At 43.4% G+C, this 18659-nt stretch overlaps 1 protein-coding gene across 2 annotated transcripts in view; it reads left to right on the top strand.

The window, feature by feature from the left end:
• The first annotated feature begins 3051 nt into the window (after positions 1–3051).
• JPH1 (junctophilin 1) overlaps positions 3052–18659 on the top strand; it is a 59729-nt gene continuing 44121 nt past the window's right edge. The window contains exons 1-2 of one of the 2 annotated variants that reach the window (XR_014175384.1): positions 3052–3709; positions 8089–8845. Coding sequence is in view for 1 of the 2 variants with exons in the window: in XM_081953016.1 (XP_081809142.1) it covers positions 3331–3709; positions 8089–8845 (1136 nt within the window). In the remaining variant the exon portion in view is untranslated. The remainder of the gene's footprint in view (positions 3710–8088; positions 8846–18659) is intronic. The other variant, XM_081953016.1, reaches the window with a different exon arrangement.

Genomic DNA, 18659 nt, shown 5'->3' with positions numbered 1-18659 from the left:
AGAAACTCTGCACCAAGTCTTTCCTTGCACAGCATTGTGTTTGGAAAATATTTATATGGCAGCTTTCCAAGCTAGATAAGGTCTGTGGTCATAAATTCACCTTTGAAAGACTGTTTACCAGGCCTTTGCTGAATGTGAATGAGAGGAATTTACATTCACTTAATAAAAGGGGTTTTGTCGGGACCAGGAATTTGCTTCGTGGTTTTTGGGGAAGCCAAGGTCAGAACAGATATAGTGCCCTGGGGTCATGTGATCACCTTTTGAGAGCTGACTTTGAGAAGCACAGTCAATGGGGAAGCCAGATTCATTTAACATCCCTCTTATTAACTTAACAACTGTGGTGATTCACTTAACAGTGGTAAGAAAGATAAAAGCGGGGCAAACTCACTTAACAAATGTTTTGCTTAGCAATAGAAATTTGGGCTTCAATTGTGGTCGTAAGTCGAGGTATATGCTTATAGAGGATATTTCCAGGGTTCAAAATTATCTTTAACTTCACAAACGAGCTAAGATTGGAATGGAGGATTTTCTCACAACTCGCTCTGCTGTCAAGGCAAGCATCAGCTCTCATTGTTATTCTTCAGTATCTGCCTGAACAGATACAGCTGTTGTTCCATTCTACATGCTGTAGTTTCACCCTGGACCCCATGATTTCTCCTTGGGGATGGCAGATGGACATTCCATCTGATTGTCACCTCCACTTATGGATCTGTCATGTATTTGCCATCCCGCTCCAAACGCTCAATCCTGCTGGTTCCTATGACAACCTACATATCTTTCTATTGTTTCTCCCAAGGCCCTCTTCCTGTAGTTTTTATTTCTGTTTTTCTCCTTGCCTGTCAAACTTACTTCCTACTTTCCCTTTCGGCATGCCACTGCCTCAACCACATTCTTCTATTGTTCTATGTAACTCATTGCTCTAACTAGACAACCCTTCTTATCTGCAGAAATTCCACTTCAAAGCTGTGTTTTCTTTGACTTCTGTAGAAAACCTTACACCCCAAGAAGGAAGTACCCCTGGGAAAGCAAGTTGTTTATTTTGTGTTGGCCAAAAGCCATACCCATTGGAGTAAAGGCCTTGTACATATGGAATTCTGTCCTTCCTGTTTATTTCTATTGCCTTTCAAATTTGGTGGAAGCCACCCTGTTGCTATTTTTTCATCCCTTTTTGCGCTAAAAGTAGTTTTGGACTGAGACAATGCTCACAGCTTTATTTCTTATAGCTATAGAACAGTGATGGCGAACCTATGGCATGCGCGCGCTGGCCAGCTGAGTTCATCTTTTTAAAAGCCATTTTTCGCCCTCCCCAGACTCCAGAGGCTTTATTGGAGCCTGGAGAGGGTGAAAAGAGCCTCCCCGCCCGCCCAGAGACTTCAGGGACCGTCCGGAGGCTTCACCGATGTCTTCGGAGCGCTTAAAATGACCCTCCGAGCAAACCGGAAGTCTGGAGGCTTCCCTGACGCCTTCGGAGCGCTTAAAACCACCCTCCGAGTCACTTCCGGTTTGCTCGGAGGATCCTTTTGAGAGCTCCGAAGGCTTCAGAGAAGCCTCTGGACGGTCCCTGAAGCCTCCGGAGGGCCTCTGGGGGGGGGCGAGGCTCTTTTCGCCCTCCCCAGGCTCCTATAAAGCCTCTGGAGCCTGGGGAGGGTGAAAAAAGCATGTAAAAAAGGGGGGGTTGCACATTGCATTATGGGTGCGGCACGCCTGCACACGACCCCCCTGTGGCACGCGAGCCAAAAAAGGTTCGCCATCGCAGCTATAGAAATTGTAGGTGGCTCAGTGGCTAAGACACTGAGTTTATCGATCAAAAAGGTCTGCTGTTCAGCGGTTCGAATCCCGAGCGCTGCGTTAACGGAGTGAGCTCCCATTACTTGTACCAGCTTCTGCCAACCTAGCAGTTCGAAAGCATGTAAAAATGCAAGTAGAAAAAATAGGAACCACCTTTGGTGGGAAGGTAACAGCGTTCCTTCGGGAGTTTAGTCATGCCAGCCACATGACCACAGAGACGTCTTCAGACAACGCTGGCTGCTTAGCTTTGAAAAGGAGATGAGCACCGCCCCCTACAGTCAGGAACGACTAGCACATATGTGCAAAGGGAGCCTTTATCTATAGAAGTTGTGGCAGCATATAAGTTCTTCAGATATTATCCTCATTAAAATACTATAAAGGTGGGCTAGGTAGAAAGGGGGCTGAAATGATTCTCAAGACTAAGATTTTTGAAAAGTATCATAATAGTTCAACTATTCCACAGATGCAGATGTCCTTAAAACTTTATTCCGGGGATGGACCTGAATAATTTCTGTCTGTGCAAGGAACAAAGAGAGTAACTCTGCCTTCCTGAAACAAGTCCTCTTTGATTTCCACATAGAGCAAAATGAAGTAAGAATGAGCTACACAATGTATATACAATGTTTGTAGAATCCACATGTATGTTGGTGCGTGAGAGATTGACAATCCTACACTGTAAGAATGTACACCCTGCAATTCTATAACTCCAAGTACGTAGCAAAATTTCCAACAATAGCCAACCTCAGCTCAGGAAGGCATATTTTGCGCCTTTTCTGCATCCAGAGAATTAAAGTCGTCTTATCTCATCCACAATCCGAAGCAATTCAGTCTTATAAACCGTAATTTTGGAAATAACGAAGCAACATCCCCCCCCCCCCCCCAAGAATGACTTGTTCAAAAACAAACGCAGGGAAGGGAAGGAGCTCTGCTCATGCTCAGAGACAGAAGCCTAAGAGGTTTGCCAACACGTTTCCTAACTCGCGGCTCTGAGACGGCCAAATACCCAGGAGGGGGCCAGTCCACCCCGGGGGTTTCAGATGGCCAAAAAGCTGCGCAAGCGTATTGCCCGACTTCGCCCCCTCTCTTTCACACACACACACACACACACCAACACCCAGCCACAGCTTCGCCCTCCCGAAGGCCAGATGGCAACTCCAGGGACCGGGGCTGGCGAGCTTTTGCTTTTGAGTTCCCGGAACCAGCCTTTTTTCACGCGCCTCCTGAGACACCTGCCCCTGCGGGCTCCGCCTCGCTCGCCGCGCCTCCTGCTCGTTTCCTTCGCCCGGGGTAGAGCCGGACGGCCAGGGCTGAGGACGGAAGGAGGGGACGGGCAAGGAGGGGAGGAGCAGAGCCGCCGAGGGCGGGAGTCAGTGCCGAGGCGAAGATCGCTGAGTGGGACGGAGCCGCGGCATTTGTCGCGGGCACCTTGGCAGGGAACGAAGCGCGCCAGGCGGCGGCGGCGGCGGCGGCAGCAGCAGCGGCGGCGGCAGCGCGAGGTGGCGAAGGGGTAATCTCGGTCCGGGCGCGCCCCGTTCCCCCTGAATGACGGGCGGCAGGTTCGACTTCGACGATGGCGGCACCTATTGCGGCGGCTGGGAGGACGGCAAAGCCCACGGGCACGGCATTTGCACCGGGCCCAAAGGGCAGGGCGAGTACGCGGGCTCGTGGGCGCACGGCTTCGAGGTGGTGGGCACTTACACCTGGCCCAGCGGCAACACCTACCACGGGTATTGGGCGCAGGGCAAACGCCACGGGCTGGGCGTGGAGACGAAGGGCAAATGGATGTACCGGGGCGAGTGGTCGCATGGCTTCAAGGGCCGTTACGGCGTGCGCCAGAGCCTCACCAGCCCTGCCCGCTACGAGGGCACCTGGAGCAACGGGCTGCAGGACGGTTACGGCGTCGAGACCTACGGGGACGGAGGTGAGTGGGTGAGCTGAGGAGCGGTCGCTAGGGGGCGCCCGGGGCCGGCGCACATTGGGGCGTGCAAAGCGCTGCTCTTCCACACGGGCGTGTGCAACCGCGGGGCTCAAGAGTGTGAAAGTGCGCTCAGCAGGTAATGCGTTTGGTTTCTCTTGCTTTCGGTTTTATTTTTATTTTTTTAGGGGAAAAAGTCTCATCTACTATGAGTAAACGCATTCAAATGAATTCTTGGAGACCTGTAATTCGCAAAGAAATATTGTATACACTCCCTGCTGGAATAAACTTGTCAATCGATAAGGCAGTTGTGAAGAAATACAAATGGGCTCAAACGATAGCAAAGCCCGGGATTTAATAACAGTTCTGAGCATCATTCACAGATCTTTTACACTTTGGTAGAGATATTTGGCATCATTTTACTTTTTTCCATGGTTAAACGATTGAGAGTCAAAAATATTCGCTTGACATCAACCAGAAATTTACCAGGAATTTCCAAGGTACTTTATCCCACTTTCTCCCTGGGCAGTATTTCCATTAGTAGAACTAAATGTGGCTACTCTGATTTCAGTTTGGAATTTCACTTAAGTCATCCTCAGGAACACTTGCCAAAGAATTTCTGAGTTATTTACTGCACTGTAAGTGCAAACATTTTCTCACAGTTAATTACAAAAGTTGGTATCTTTGTTCTTAATTTTCCTTAGAAATATGCCAATTTAAAGTAAAATGCCTTTAGTAAGGAATATGAAGATTTTTTATTTGCTTGCTATTGTGAGAAATTTATTGCTCTGGCTATAATTGCTAGAATATTGATAATACAAACCATACTTTGACAGTAATATTGATTTTAATAAAAATAGCTTTGATGTACAGTCCACACAACCCACACAACTTTTTTAGGATGAGATAACACACAGCAGAGCTGTCAACTATGCATTTACCTTTAGCATAAGTACTGAAAAATTTGTACCCATCAACAATACAATTTCAGTGAAAATATAAAAATTAGGTTAAAAGAAATGGAAGCCATGAAGCCAACCAAAGTTAAACTAAATTATTTTATTTTATTTTATGGGAATTTAATGACTGGTGTTTCTAGCCAATCAACTAACAACACAAAAATTGTCCTGCTAGAGTTAACTTTCAGCAAGCTTCCCTTAATATGGTATAATATTACAATACTCAAACATTGATTCACTGTTTCTGCTATATTGAAAGAAGTAATATAGGTTTTATAAGCATGTTAACTGTAAAATTTCAGCTGATCTCACTACTGAAGATCCAGAAATATAAATTAGGTTACAGTTCTTTTCTCATTACACTTCAGGGTGAACAGGGCCCTGTTATTCGGGTCTGAAATCAAATAGGTTAAGAATTTTTTTTCCATACAGATATGAAGTTGTGAATGCAAAACATTTTTCAGGTATCTAGTTGTAGGAGAAAATTGAAATCAGTCTATATGGTTAACATCTGGAATTAAGGAGGGTTAATTAGGAATCTTTAGGACTGTTTCTTGTGTCCCCCCCTTTTTTTTTCTATTAAATGACATTTAAGAGGGAGAATATAAATATATCTGCAATATTATCTGTCTTTGTTATTTATCAATAGTTTTAATACTATTTTCTTGAAATGAACAGGACATCATTTCATATGGAATTAATTAATTAGGAATGTTAATAAAAATGTTAGAGTGTAATTCTCTGGTTACTTGTTTCCCCATCCCAGAACAGCACTGGGTGGTGAGTTCCCCCCCCCCCCAGGGTCGGAGATAAGGCTATATCTAGATAGAAAAGTAAAACTCTCACCTTCACACCTGTCTCTTTATGGTTTAAAAGGAGCAGTCAGAACCCTTAAGCAGTGGATAGGATGAAGAAGCTAGCAAAATTATAAATGCTTTGAATACTGTATTTGCCCCAAACTTGCTAAAAATTTGAAATGGTAGGAAGACTGGGAGAGCACATAATATGTTCAGAACACACAATGTACAGTATCAATCCCTTTCCCACGATAGGTTTCATCCAGCAGGACATGGATAATATTAGTGAAAAGGATTACAATTCTCATCTTCATTTACACATACAGAATTTAGGTATATTAGGACAATATTAGTCAAAAGGATTACAATTTTCATCTTCCTTTACACATACAGAATTTAGATATAGGGTTGTGCTTTAATGTTCTCTTGGATATCGTGAATTAATTCCTTGTTAAATGTAATATAAGCTTATCATATATTTTATCCTGTTAAGAGTTGAGGATAATTTTAGCATGTCGGCAATTGATGTAAAATGTTTCTGTGTAGGTTTACTTGTAATGAATCTTGCATATTTTTATTATAAAAATTCTTTAAAATAATTATTTTATATTAGGTATATGACTAAAACAATATACTGGAGCATGATGATATCCAGTCCTAATCCTATGACTTTATTCTAGAAGAAAAAAATGTTTGCAATTAATATTTCAATTTCTTCTGACTTCAAAGTGAACATTGTAAGGATATCAAACAAGCATCTTCAGGCGAGAGTACATCTTGTTCAGATAATTCTTTCAACGGCACCCTCTATTTGTGTCGTTTGAACACTAGTCACTGTTTGGCTTGTTTCCAGCGACAACATTTATGGAAGGCTATAGAACCATTCTTGACATATTCTAACCTAAAGATATTTTACTAATGTTGTGTGTTACGAGTATTAACCTCGCAGTCATCTCACACTTAAAGGAAAGACAAAATAAAAATACATATGTAAATAAAACATAGGAATATTTATTTTGTGTGGGCAATTAATATTGCATAAATAACGTACAATAAATGTACTTTGCAGATTATTTCACAATACTTTATATCCAAATCTATTTAGAGAAAAAAAAACATATTTTTATTCTGTCTTGGCACTCTCTGTTCAGAACTGTGTGATGACCAAATGCTGTGCAACTTCTTACTCAGATGAAAGACCCATTTATAGCTTAACAGCTCAGTTCTCTTGGTGTTTGCTGGTACATAGCTGTCCAGATGGTACTTTTTGTGAGTGTGTACATATGTAGTGAACTTCTTACAGCATTTACTTAAGAGCCATTGCAGCCCATTCTTTTATTTCATTCATATCCAAGGATCAATGCTTCTGATTTGGAAGACCCAGAAAATGTAGATATATACATAGTTTTCAGCCATGATCAAGATGATTATAGCTATGTATCATGATTTCAAATTAAGTTATATTCTATATATCCTGTAATTGATAAGCTTTCCTTTCAAATGTTTAAGATTATTTAAAAATATGTTTAATCTTTGTATCTCACAGCCCTACTCTTAAGTTTCTTAATATATTTCACGAGGCTTGTTTCAAGTAAATGGTCAGAAAATTATGACTTCTTAGTTCTTAAATGTCATTTTCCAGTTCAATATTGATTGATTGATTACATGCCATCAAGTTGTTTTTAACTTTTAATGGCCACATATATTTTGTACATGACACTGTCCATTGTCCCTGTAGTTGTGTCCCTCTCCTTTGCTGCTAGTAGTTTCTTTTTCCTTCTAACTTTTCCAGCATTGTAGACTTTTTGAAAGCACTGTCTTTGCAATCTTATATATTACTTTGTACAAAATCTTACAAAGCAATATAATTTACAGTGTTGAATTACCAAGTATTTTTATATAGCAATAGCATCTAGATTCTAGGTACACAACATATATACCGCTTTAGAGAGATTTACAGCCCGCTCTAAGCAGTTTACAGAGTCAGCATATTGCCCCCAACAATCTGGGTCCTCATTTTACCAACCTCAAAAGAATGGAAGGCTAAGTCAAACTTGAGCCAGTGAGATTCAAACTGCCAAACTTCTAGGCAGTCGGCAGACAGCAGAGCTAGCTTGCAGTACTGCATTTTAACTACAGTTCCACCACGGCTCTTATATATAGGAGTTTTTTAAATTGTTGTGTGCTGTTAAATATGAGATTCATCTGTGGGAAATGTTTAGTAGAAAGTATAAATTATTATTTTCAATGCTGCCTATGGATAATAATTTTATCTAAGTCATTCATCAAAAAGTACAATCAACAACATTTCAACAATGTCAATATTAACTGTAAAAACTACCAAAAAAATCCATTATATAGTTCAAATCCTTTTGTAGTTTGCCACTATTAGGGAAAATCTGGCTTTCATATTTACTGTGTTTGGTAAAGTTGATACCGATGGCAAAATGTATGCTTTAATTCCTTAAAATTATTTCTGTAGGTTCATGCCTCTGATTGTCTACAGGTGCTACCTTAAAATACTTGCGTTGAAAAATACAAAAGTTGGATCTTGTGGACTGCTGATGAATATATTTGAATAAAAGTTTCAAATATTTATTTATTTCATTCATTATTTTTCTTTGACAAGGTACATACCAGGGACAATGGACAGGAGGGATGAGACACGGCTATGGTATGCGGCAAAGTGTTCCTTATGGCATGGCGACTGTGATCCGTTCGCCCCTCCGGACATCTCTAGCTTCACTCCGTAGCGAGCAGAGTAACGGCACTGTTTTACATGATATCACTGCAGACAGTCCTGCTGGAACTAGAGGAGGGTTTGTGTTGAATTTTCACAGTGATCCCGATAGTGTTGGTAGTAAGAAAAAAGGAGGCCTGTTCAGAAGAGGATCTCTTCTTGGTAGTATAAAACTTAGAAAATCTGAATCAAAATCATCAATATCTAGCAAACGTAGCTCTGTCAGGAGTGATGCTGCCATGAGCAGGATTAGTTCTAGTGATGCCAATTCTACCATTAGTTTTGGAGATATGGACTGTGATTATTCTCCAGTAGAAGACCATGTTGATGCTACCACCACAGAAACCTATATGGGTGAATGGAAGAATGACAAGCGTAATGGCTTTGGTATTAGTGAGCGTTCAAACGGTATGAAATATGAAGGCGAGTGGCTAAACAACAAGAGACATGGGTATGGATGTACTATGCTTCCAGATGGCACCAAGGAAGAGGGAAAGTATAAAAACAATGTTTTGGTCCGTGGAATAAGGAAGCAGCTTATACCAATAAGGAACACAAAAACTAAAGAAAAGGTGGAGAGAGCACTTGAAGGTGCCCAGCGTGCAGCTGCCATGGCTAGAACTAAAGTGGAAATTGCAACTTCCAGGTAGGTTCATTCTTGGTTTTAATGACACAGACTAGAAAGATCTTGATAGCTAGGAATTATAGCTTATGCTTTTTTTTGCGTGGAACTTATTTGATTCAATCAAATTGGATAAAGTAAGAAGGAAAGGGGGTCAAAATGTTTAAGCTGTACAATCATGCTGAAATGAGGTTGCACAATATTGACAGCATTGATTGTTGACACTCTAGAATATATAAATCTATTTAGAAACTAAGTCATGTGTATTTTTTCCCCTGCACTTGTTCTTGACATAATTTCTTTTTCTGAATAAACCTGCATTTGACACTGAAGATAAAGGAGGTATCTGCTAACTTGATTAAAGATTTTTTTTTCTCTTGAACATTCTCTTAAGCTTCCCTCGCCTGTGTTCTTTGAAGGATTCTGAAGATTGGTGTGAATTAGACTGATTTTAGGGATTGTGTGGGATGTACTGGTTATGCTGAAATCAAAGAATACTTTTTTTTGACAACCATGTAATTTGTCATGTGAGCAACTTGGATACTTAAGTGAAGCATGACATTTATTTTTAATTTTATACTTTTGGCAATAATTGTGTTGAAAACAAGATACAAAGGCAAAGATTTAAATTCAGATTTAATCACACTTGGAGCCCTCAAAATCAGTGGAATGGCCTAGTCCCATGGTGGCAATCCTATGGTACGCGTGCCGAAAGCGGCACACAGAGCCATGTCACCCTTTCTGGCTCCTCATCTGCATTCCTGTACATGCATGCGCGCCAGCCAATTGGCCAGCTCATACACAGGGGTGCAGAAACCAGGAAGAGCAGCTTTTCGGCACGCATGTGCGTGACAGCTGTTTGTTGGGCCCGCACCTGTGCCAAAAACAGAAAGTTTGGGTAGTTCTGTGTGCCATTTCTGGCATTCCGATCAACACATGGTGACAGAAAACATTAACCATCACTGGCCTAGTCTTTTTAAAGCTTCTTGAGTATTTTCTCGTAGCTCATATTGGTCAATTCACAGTTTTTGAATAATTGCTCCTTTGATGTGCTAAATGTGTTTTTTCCTCAATATCTTCTCTTGCAGGGTAACTTTTGTATTATGTTAACATGAATGTAAAACCTATTAATGGGAAGATAAACTTTCAAGTAGGTTTAGGAAACTGACTTCTTGTTCAGATGTAAAATAATTATTTGGTGAATTATGGAGACAAATTCAGGAAAACCAGCATTGGCACTTGTAATCTTGGCAAAAAAAAACATTCTGCAGTATAAATTGTAAGAATATGTTTATGGTACCTATGTAAAATTATTTTGTGCAACTTACCCCTGACATTTGGATTAAATAAACCCTATTGGCTATACTTTTTAAATGTAGCCTCACTGTACATGTAGCAGGTTTGAATCAGGAAGATTCGTATTTAAATGACAGGATTTAGCATAGGTATAAGTAAATTTGTCTTGTAAAAACCAGCTTTAAATTTGCATCTAGAGATTGAATGTACATGGTTATATAAATACTGTTGCACGATAGCTTGATTTTATAAAGAAATGCTTGGTAACATTACTTGCTCGCACAGGATCGCACAGGATTACTTGCTCACACAGGATAGCTTGAGGGACCTTCACACAGTTTCAAGTTGTGTATCTTTCTGGGATTAGAAGGCTCTTCACTCAATCACTCATTTGATCATCTCCTGAGTGGATTACTATAATGCATTCTACATGGGGCTGTCCTTGAAGAACATCAAGAAGCTTGAATTGATCCTGAAAGCACAGCATTGGCAATTTTGAGGATGTTTCGCTTTGATCAGGTTACACCTTCTGTTGCATAAGTTCCACTGACTTCAAGTTTTTTCCAGATGCAATTCAAGGTGCTAGTTATTACCTGCATGGTGTGGAATCAAAGTGTTTGAGGGATTGCCTTAATCCAGTTTTTTCTACCTGACTTGGGTCAGGATCAAGCCCATGCTAGGATATAGTGTGTTGTATTACTCAGCTAGGAATGGTGTTTCCTGGTTTTGTTAATTTAGCCAGGTATTTATATTGCATTTTAATTCTTGTTAGCCACCAGGAATTGCATTGGTGCCCATATAAATTGATATATAAAAGAAAGTTAAAATTAGTTAATTAATTAAAAATAAATAATGTGATGTGTTCAAGAATCATGTTATCTTTATTAGATGACAAATTCATTGTGCACCCTTTTTTCCTGACCAAGTGTAGTGTGGGCTTGTATTTGGAAATTTGTATTTTAAAAACACACTTATTTTGTTAATTTTTAAATACTCTTAATTATCAGTTGGAAAGTGAAAGTCAGTTTCATATGCAATTTGCTGGATCACGTCTAACCTAGAAATATATTCAAAGCCTCAATCTTTTTCAATCATACTTCCTGGCATCTTTTTTAAAAAAACCAAAAGGTGTCAAAATGAAACCAGTAGCTTCCCTCTGAAAAGCATGTTTCATCATGTGAATGATAGTTTGTACTCAGAGAGGCAGGTTTAATTCATCTGTGCAAAGCAGAGTATTACATATGATCTTCAGTCACCAGAAAAATGTGGTCTGAGAGACACTCTGCTCTTTTCTCTTTGTTGGCCAGCTGAACATTATGAGCAAATAGTCTTCAGGAATTTGGTTGCTGGACGAGGGGAAGGCAATTTGCTGCCATTCATAGCATGAAATCAAGCACTATATGATCATTTGCCTGGTGGGGATCATATTACTGGTTTCCTGCCACAAATGGAATCAGGATATCAGCACTCTACAGTAGACATTGGAAAGAATGGAATTGAATTATATATCAGTGAAGAAGTGTTGTGTCTGAACATTTACAACACCTGATAACCAACCTGGTATCTATGTCGGGTCTCCAACCGTGGCAACTTTAAGACCTGTGTACTTCAACTCCCAGAATTCCTCAAGTCTTAAAGTTGCCAAGGTTGGAGACCCCTGATCTATATGGCTCTCAGAATTGAAAATGCCCCTCCTCACATTCCAAATGAAAGGATTCTAAGAAATTCCATTTTAAGAAACAGATACAGGTAATCTTTGACTTACAGCAGTTCATTTAGTGACCATTCAAAGTTACAATGGCTCTGAAAAAAGCGACTTATGACCATTGTTCAAACTTACGACCGTTTGCAGCATCCCTATGGTTACATGATCAACATTCAGGAACTTGGCAACAGGCTCATATTTATGACGGTTGCAGTGTTCTGGGGTCTGGTTATCACCTTTTGCAATCTTCTGGAAAGCCATGAGGAATCCAGATTGCCTTAACAACCATGTTACTGACTGAACTAATGTAACGATTCACTTAACCGCTGTGGCAAAAAAGTCATAAAATCAGGCGAACTCACTTAACTTCTCATTGTTTCACTTAGCAACATACATTTTGGGCTCAATTGTGGTCGTAACTCAAGGACTATCTGTATTGAGAAATATAGCAAGAAGCAATAAGTATTAACAAGCTCTATAATGCTACTATAATGGGACACAGGGGCTAAGATGCTGAGCTTGTCAATCAGAAAGGTCCGCAGTTTGGTGGTTTGAATCCCTAGCACCATGTTATGAGCTCCCGTTACTTGTCCCAGCTTCTGCCAACCTAGCAGTTCTAAAGCATGTAAAAATGCAAATAGAAAAATAGGGACCACCTTTGGGAAGGTAACAGCGTTGTGTCTGCCTTCGGAATTTAGTCATGCCGGCCACATGACCACGGAGACATCTTCAGACAGCGCTGGCTCTTCAGGTTTGAAACAGAGATGAGAACTGCCCCCTAGAGTTAGAAACAACTAGCACATATGTGCAAGGCGAACATTTACCTTATATGCTACTGTATGAAAACCAACAAAAACCTGGTAGACTATGGGAACATTTTGGTTGATCTGGAAAAATATGTAGGATTGACCTGATTTGAATGTGGATGTTAGACTGTGTCAGAAAACCGGTTTGGTTGGCTAGACAGGGAAGTCAATACATTCTGGAAGAAGATTGCAACATAGCATTTTGATATCATTCTTAAAAGCTGTCTGTAGGGGTGATCCTACGTGATGTTCAACATGTAAGCAAATATAATAGGTTAAACAGAAATAGAATGAATAAAAATGACTGACACATTGTTGTGTCTGCCAATTGTGAATCTCAGTTTTTTTATATACCAATTTCAAGTGAGAAATAAGGAGGGGATGAAATAGAAATCATTTTCCAGTGTAGGAGGGGGAGTGGTTACGTGTGGGGTATTCTCATAGCCTGATTGGTCCAAAGACTGAGAGCAAATGCTTAAATACTCCTGGCTTTCCTTTCCTTCCCAGTTTCCTCTCAGTCTTTTTTGGTCCAATCACTTGAGAATCTGTGTGTAGGTAGGAAATCATTGAGTTGTTTGCTTTCTCTAATTTGGTCTGGATTTGGCTAATTGGGCATTTTAAATCGTTTACCAACAATTTTAAATTTGCAGCTGTGGCCCAAAGGGACAGTTTCTGTCTCTAGGCGGTTTGGGGGGGGGGCTCTTGGGGGTTCCTGCCTCCCTTCCGAGGGCGCGGAGCCTAGCCCGACTCCCGGGACTGCAGGGGTGCCGGCTCTGGGCAGCTGCAGCCGCGCCGAGGCTTTTACTTTTAAAGAGGAGCCTTCGGCGCCATGAGGCTTCAGCAGCGGCTAGAGAAGCCACTGATCGCTAGAACGGGTGGTTTTTCGCTCGGGGGCGAATTTACTGACTGAGGCGAGCAGGCGAGTGGGGGGAGTGCGTGCGGGCCTGCCGCGAGGCCCCTGGGTGCCGCCGAGTCATTACTGCTGCAGCCAGAGGCCGGAGAGCTGCGCCACGCGGTTTTCGGCCGTTTTCTTTGCCGCGCTTGGGTCTGGCGGCCATCTTGGATCGCGCCACGTGCGCGCAGCTCTCATTGGACTTGGGGAGCACTGAGGCCTAGGCACAGGCAGGCGACCTGCCAGAGGCTTTGCTGCAGCAAGGGTCCAGGCTCCGAAAGGGCCTACAGCGGCCTTCTGTTCGAGATTCCCAATCTCCTGGACACGTGACTAAGGCGATGGAAAGGGACACGGTTCTTCCCCAGGGCCAGGCCGAGGGCCTGGCAGGAGGGGGGCAAGCCCAGGTGGCCGGGGATCCCTCGGGTGCTCCAGGGACGGCCCAGCGGCCATCCAGGGCCTCCACCAGAGAGGAGGCAAGGAGGCATAGGGCATTGGAAGGCAGGCTTCAGCCAGCAGGTCTCGTTCGCCCATCAGGCCTAGATCGATCCAATCCTCTCCCAGAGGATTCAGCCCCTCTTCCCCCTCTGTTTCTCCACCCAGGGTCATCCGTACCATCGAGGCTTCCAGGCGTCCGTCCACGAACCGTATCTACAATTCGACTTGGGACGCGTTCGTGAGGTGGTGCGCCCATCATCAGATCTCCCCGACTAGGGCCACCATTCCTAATGTTTTAGATTTCTTGCAGAAGGGCTTAGAGAACGGTCTGTCACACAACACCTTGCGGCGCCAGGTGGCTGCTCTATCTTCAGTTCTGGGGGGAGTGGGGTCCTCGCTATCTCATCTTCCCCTGATCAAGAGGTTTCTTAAGGGGGCGGCGAATCTCTGTCCTCCCCCTGTTCACAGGTTCCCCACATGGGACCTGCCCCTGGTCCTCAGAGCCTTGACGGGGGCCCCGTTCGAGCCGCTCAGGTCGGTTCATCTCAGGTTCTTGTCCCTTAAGGTAGTTTTTCTTGTGGCGATTACATCCGCTCGGCGTATCTCGGAGCTGGGCGCCTTATCATCCAAAGATGATCTCTGCCACTTTCATTCTGATAGGGTAGTGCTTCGGCTTGACCCTACCTTTCTTCCGAAGGTGAACACTCTGTTTCACAGGGCTCAGGAGATTGTTCTGCCGGACTTTTGTCCGGGGCCGTCTTCAGATAGGGAACGGCTCTGGCACCGTCTGGATGTTCGTCGGGCCTTGCGCATTTATCTCCGGTGGACGGCGGAGCTCCGCAGGTCGGAGGCTTTGTTTGTTTCCTTTCAACCTAGGACCTTGGGGGCTAGGGTGTCTTCGGCCACCATTGGCCGTTGGCTGCGTCAAGCCATCCAAGAGGCGTATGCGGCGGCGGGGCGTCCCGTCCCCTCAGGGATAACAGCCCATTCCACTAGAAGTGCCGCAACTACAGTGGCGTGGGCCACTAGGGGCCCCATTGAGGACATCTGTGGGGCCGCCACTTGGGCGTCCCCGACACCGTTCATCAGACATTATCGTCTGGATTTGTTCGCTTCGGCAGATGCTGCCTTTGGGAGAAGAGTGTTGCAAAGGGTGGTAGAAGATACTCCCCTTGGGCCATAGTTATTGGTTAAGCTATCCCTCCCTTGGGACTGGGCTTTGGTATGTCCCACACGTGACCACTCCCCCTCCTACACTGGAAAAAGAAGGTTGGTCTTACCTGACCGTGTCTTTTCAGGGTAGGAGGGGGAGTGGTCACGACCCGCCCTATTTTTGATGTTGGGGCCAAGGGGAGCCCGGGGCCCTCCTGGGGAGGGTGGTTGTGTTGTTTGTGTTTATTGTTCCAGTTCTGCTGTTCGCCTTCGAGGAAACTGGGAAGGAAAGGAAAGCCAGGAGTATTTAAGCGTTTGCTCTCAGTCTTTGGACCAATCAGGCTATGAGAATACCCCACATGTGACCACTCCCCCTCCTACTCTGAAAAGACACGTTCAGGTAAGACCAAGGTTCTTTTCCCCCCACTGGATTTTGAACTGGATTTTTAAATGGGCAAACTTAAAGCAGATACATGAATAAACTCTCCTTTTTCTGACTCAACTTGAAGATCAACTTGAATCATTCTTAATGTGGAATATTTATAGTATTTATAGTCAATTTAAAAAGCAGAAACTAAAAGAATAGATATAAAATTAATTTGGAAACCGTATGTTAGATACTAGCTTCAGCTATAATGGTTTCCACCAAGGTCCTCTGTTCCAGCGGGAACAGAGGTTTAATCTCATTGGTCGAAGGGTCTGGTGTCAGACTCAACCTTCACTGGATTGTACATAGTTGCTACTGAGTTAATAAAGAGCTGTTGTTGCCATTAGCCTGTGTGTGCCTTTCCATTACCCGATCCAACACTGGCAACGAGGATGGCATTGGAAGGCAACTAGGCAAACCAAAAAGAGTGTAGTAATCCAGCAAGTAAATCCAACCCGGAGCTCAGCACGGCTTCGAATAGCCATTTTGAGTGGCAAACTCAAAATGCCCTCGGAACACAAAATGGCCATGCACGCCGACGCTGCCCACTACCAGAACTTCTTGCTGACCCTACCCCCGAGACTCCAGTTCCTCTCATTGACTGCTTGGAGACTGGTCCTGTTTCGTCTAGTGACGTTGCCCGCCACTCTGCAAAAGACTGCATCATCAAACAAATTTTGAACTGGCTGTGCAGGGACCAGGTCGTTGTTCCACCCAAACTGTGCATTGCAGTATTAGAGGCTTTACACATAGGGCATCCTGGAATTGTCAGGATGAAGTCTTTGGCTAGGAGTTACGTGTGGTGGCCTAACATGGAAAGGGAGTCTGGTGCCAGGAGTCTAGACCAGCTCCTCCAGAGGCACTCGCTAAGGAGTGGGAGCAACCTCAAGCACCGTGGTCTAGGCTGCACATTGATTTTGCTGGGCCAGTTCATGGCCAGACTTTCCTCGTAGTTGTGGACGCCTACTTGAAATGGCTATAGGTAGTCCTGATGACCTCCACTATGGCAGAAGCGGTCATCAAGGTACTACAGAGACTTTTCTCTACACACGGCCTGTCCGACATCCTGGTCTCTGACAACGGGCCTCAATTCACAGCCACGCAATTCGAGACCTTTCTTAGCAGCACAGCTAATCAGACATGCCTGGTCGTTCCATTCCATCCGGCCTCCAATGGTCAGGTGGAGAGAATGGTGAGATCTGAAAAAGAGACCCTATCTAAGATGGGCCCGGGAGATTGGCAAACATGGGTTGACCACTATTTGCTAATTCAGCACATCATACCCAGTTCCATTACAGGAGAAGCCCCTCCCAGCTTCTCATGGGTAGCCGGCTAAGATCCCACTTAGACCGGCTACACCCAAACTATTCTGCCACATCGCCCCCTGACTCCACAAGCAAAATTCAGAATTTTAGTGTAGGGAATTCAGTTTACACCCACAACTACACCGGGGGAACTCTGTGGATTCCTTCCACAGTGATAGGCATCACTGGACCTCACTCTTATCTTGTAGAGCTTGAGGACGGTCGGAATTGGAGAAGGCACGTTGACCAACTCCGTGGCGGCCTCTCCAATTCCACTCTTAGGCAACCAGAGGTAACCCCTGCACGAATTAGCCAAAGCCCTACCCAAACGGAGCAAGGACTCACTCCTTCCACAGGGAGCTCAAGCCCGAGGTTACTGGGGAACTTATCTGGTTGTTTGCAGGCCCGCAGCGAGCTCCGAGTGAACCGGCTCTAGAAGCTCCAACTGCGGCCTGTGAAAGGTTCCAGGAGCTTCCACCAAGCAGAGCTGCGGAAGAAACAGGTCCGTCTGACCTGTCCAAGGAGCACCCTCTGACTGTACTGCGCAGGTCAGGCAGAACTACCAAAAAGCCCGCCTACCTGCGTGACTACGTAACCAGTAGGATTACTCCATCTAAGAGGGAAGGGGTGTTAGATACTAGCTTCAGCTATAATGGTTTCCACCAAGGTCTTCTGTTCTGGTGGGAACAGAGGTTTAATCTCATTGGTCAAAGAGTCTGACAGCTCCCTATAAAAGGGCTGCTGTCAGACTCAACCTTCGGTGGATTGTACATAGTTGCTACTGAGTTAATAAAGAGCTGTTGTTGTTATTTAGCCTGTGTGTGCCTTTCCATTACCCGATCTAACACCGTATGAAATTAATTTAAAGGCTACAGTGCAACAATTAAAAAAGATTAAAATGACATAAGAATTATGCAGCCCTTTGTCTGGCATAAAAGGAACAATAAAATAAACACAAGATGAAATTTGCACGGGAGCAGATTCTAAAACTGGAATCCAAAACATCTTTTAAGGTTTTGGCTTTCATTCTGAAATGATCAAGAAAAGACAGTGACTTTTAACTGTAGCAGGTCTGCGCCATACTTTGGAATTCCCTTTTGAAAGAAGCAAAGTCTTTCCTATTTTTATAGAAGTTTTTTTTTAATCTATTGTCTTCTAACACAGTAGTTTGTACTGTATATGGAAGAAGCATTTTTCTTTTGTGTCCTAATCGCAGTGAATTAATAACTAAGCAGTGCAGAAGCTGCTAGTTATAGAGGCCATTTGCTAAGACATTTGTCGGTTTCAACACTTCTTGCCAAGACCTTTTCTCAAGGAATTTTGGGTGGTCAGCTCTTCATGTACATCTGCTTGCCACACAGATCAGCCCCCACATGCCTGCCTTTAAAGTGGATGCTACAAGTGCTTACTTATATTACTGGCACTATATTAATAGAGCCTAAATCGCACTGAGAACTATTGCATATAGATAGCAAACCCAGATTTTCTTTAAAGAAAAGCTTATCTGAAAAAGAACATGAGAAGCAGAAAAGCAAAGGTGTGAAAAGGATTTCTTAATTTTTGTCTGCTAGTTTTCTACTTTAATTTGACCCACTCTAGCTTCCTCACAAGTTGTGTACTTGCTGCATATGCACATTTGCCTGGTGGGAACAAGTCACTCATTCACTGCTAATCTGGCTGCACTAGATAAAGACACACCAGACTTACATATATGGTGTGACTAGATATCCATGTTTGGCTGTAGGTTAAAGTAGGACTAATGTTTATACTAGCTAGAGAAAGAAGATATGACTTACAAAACCCAGTCATGATCATAAATTC

The sequence above is a fragment of the Natrix helvetica genome, assembly GCF_964273705.1.
Source record: "Natrix helvetica genome assembly, chromosome: 4".
NCBI lineage: Eukaryota > Metazoa > Chordata > Lepidosauria > Squamata > Natricidae > Natrix > Natrix helvetica.
The sequence above is the reverse complement of the archived record's forward strand: the minus strand, read 5'-3'. Positions and strand labels throughout refer to the sequence as shown.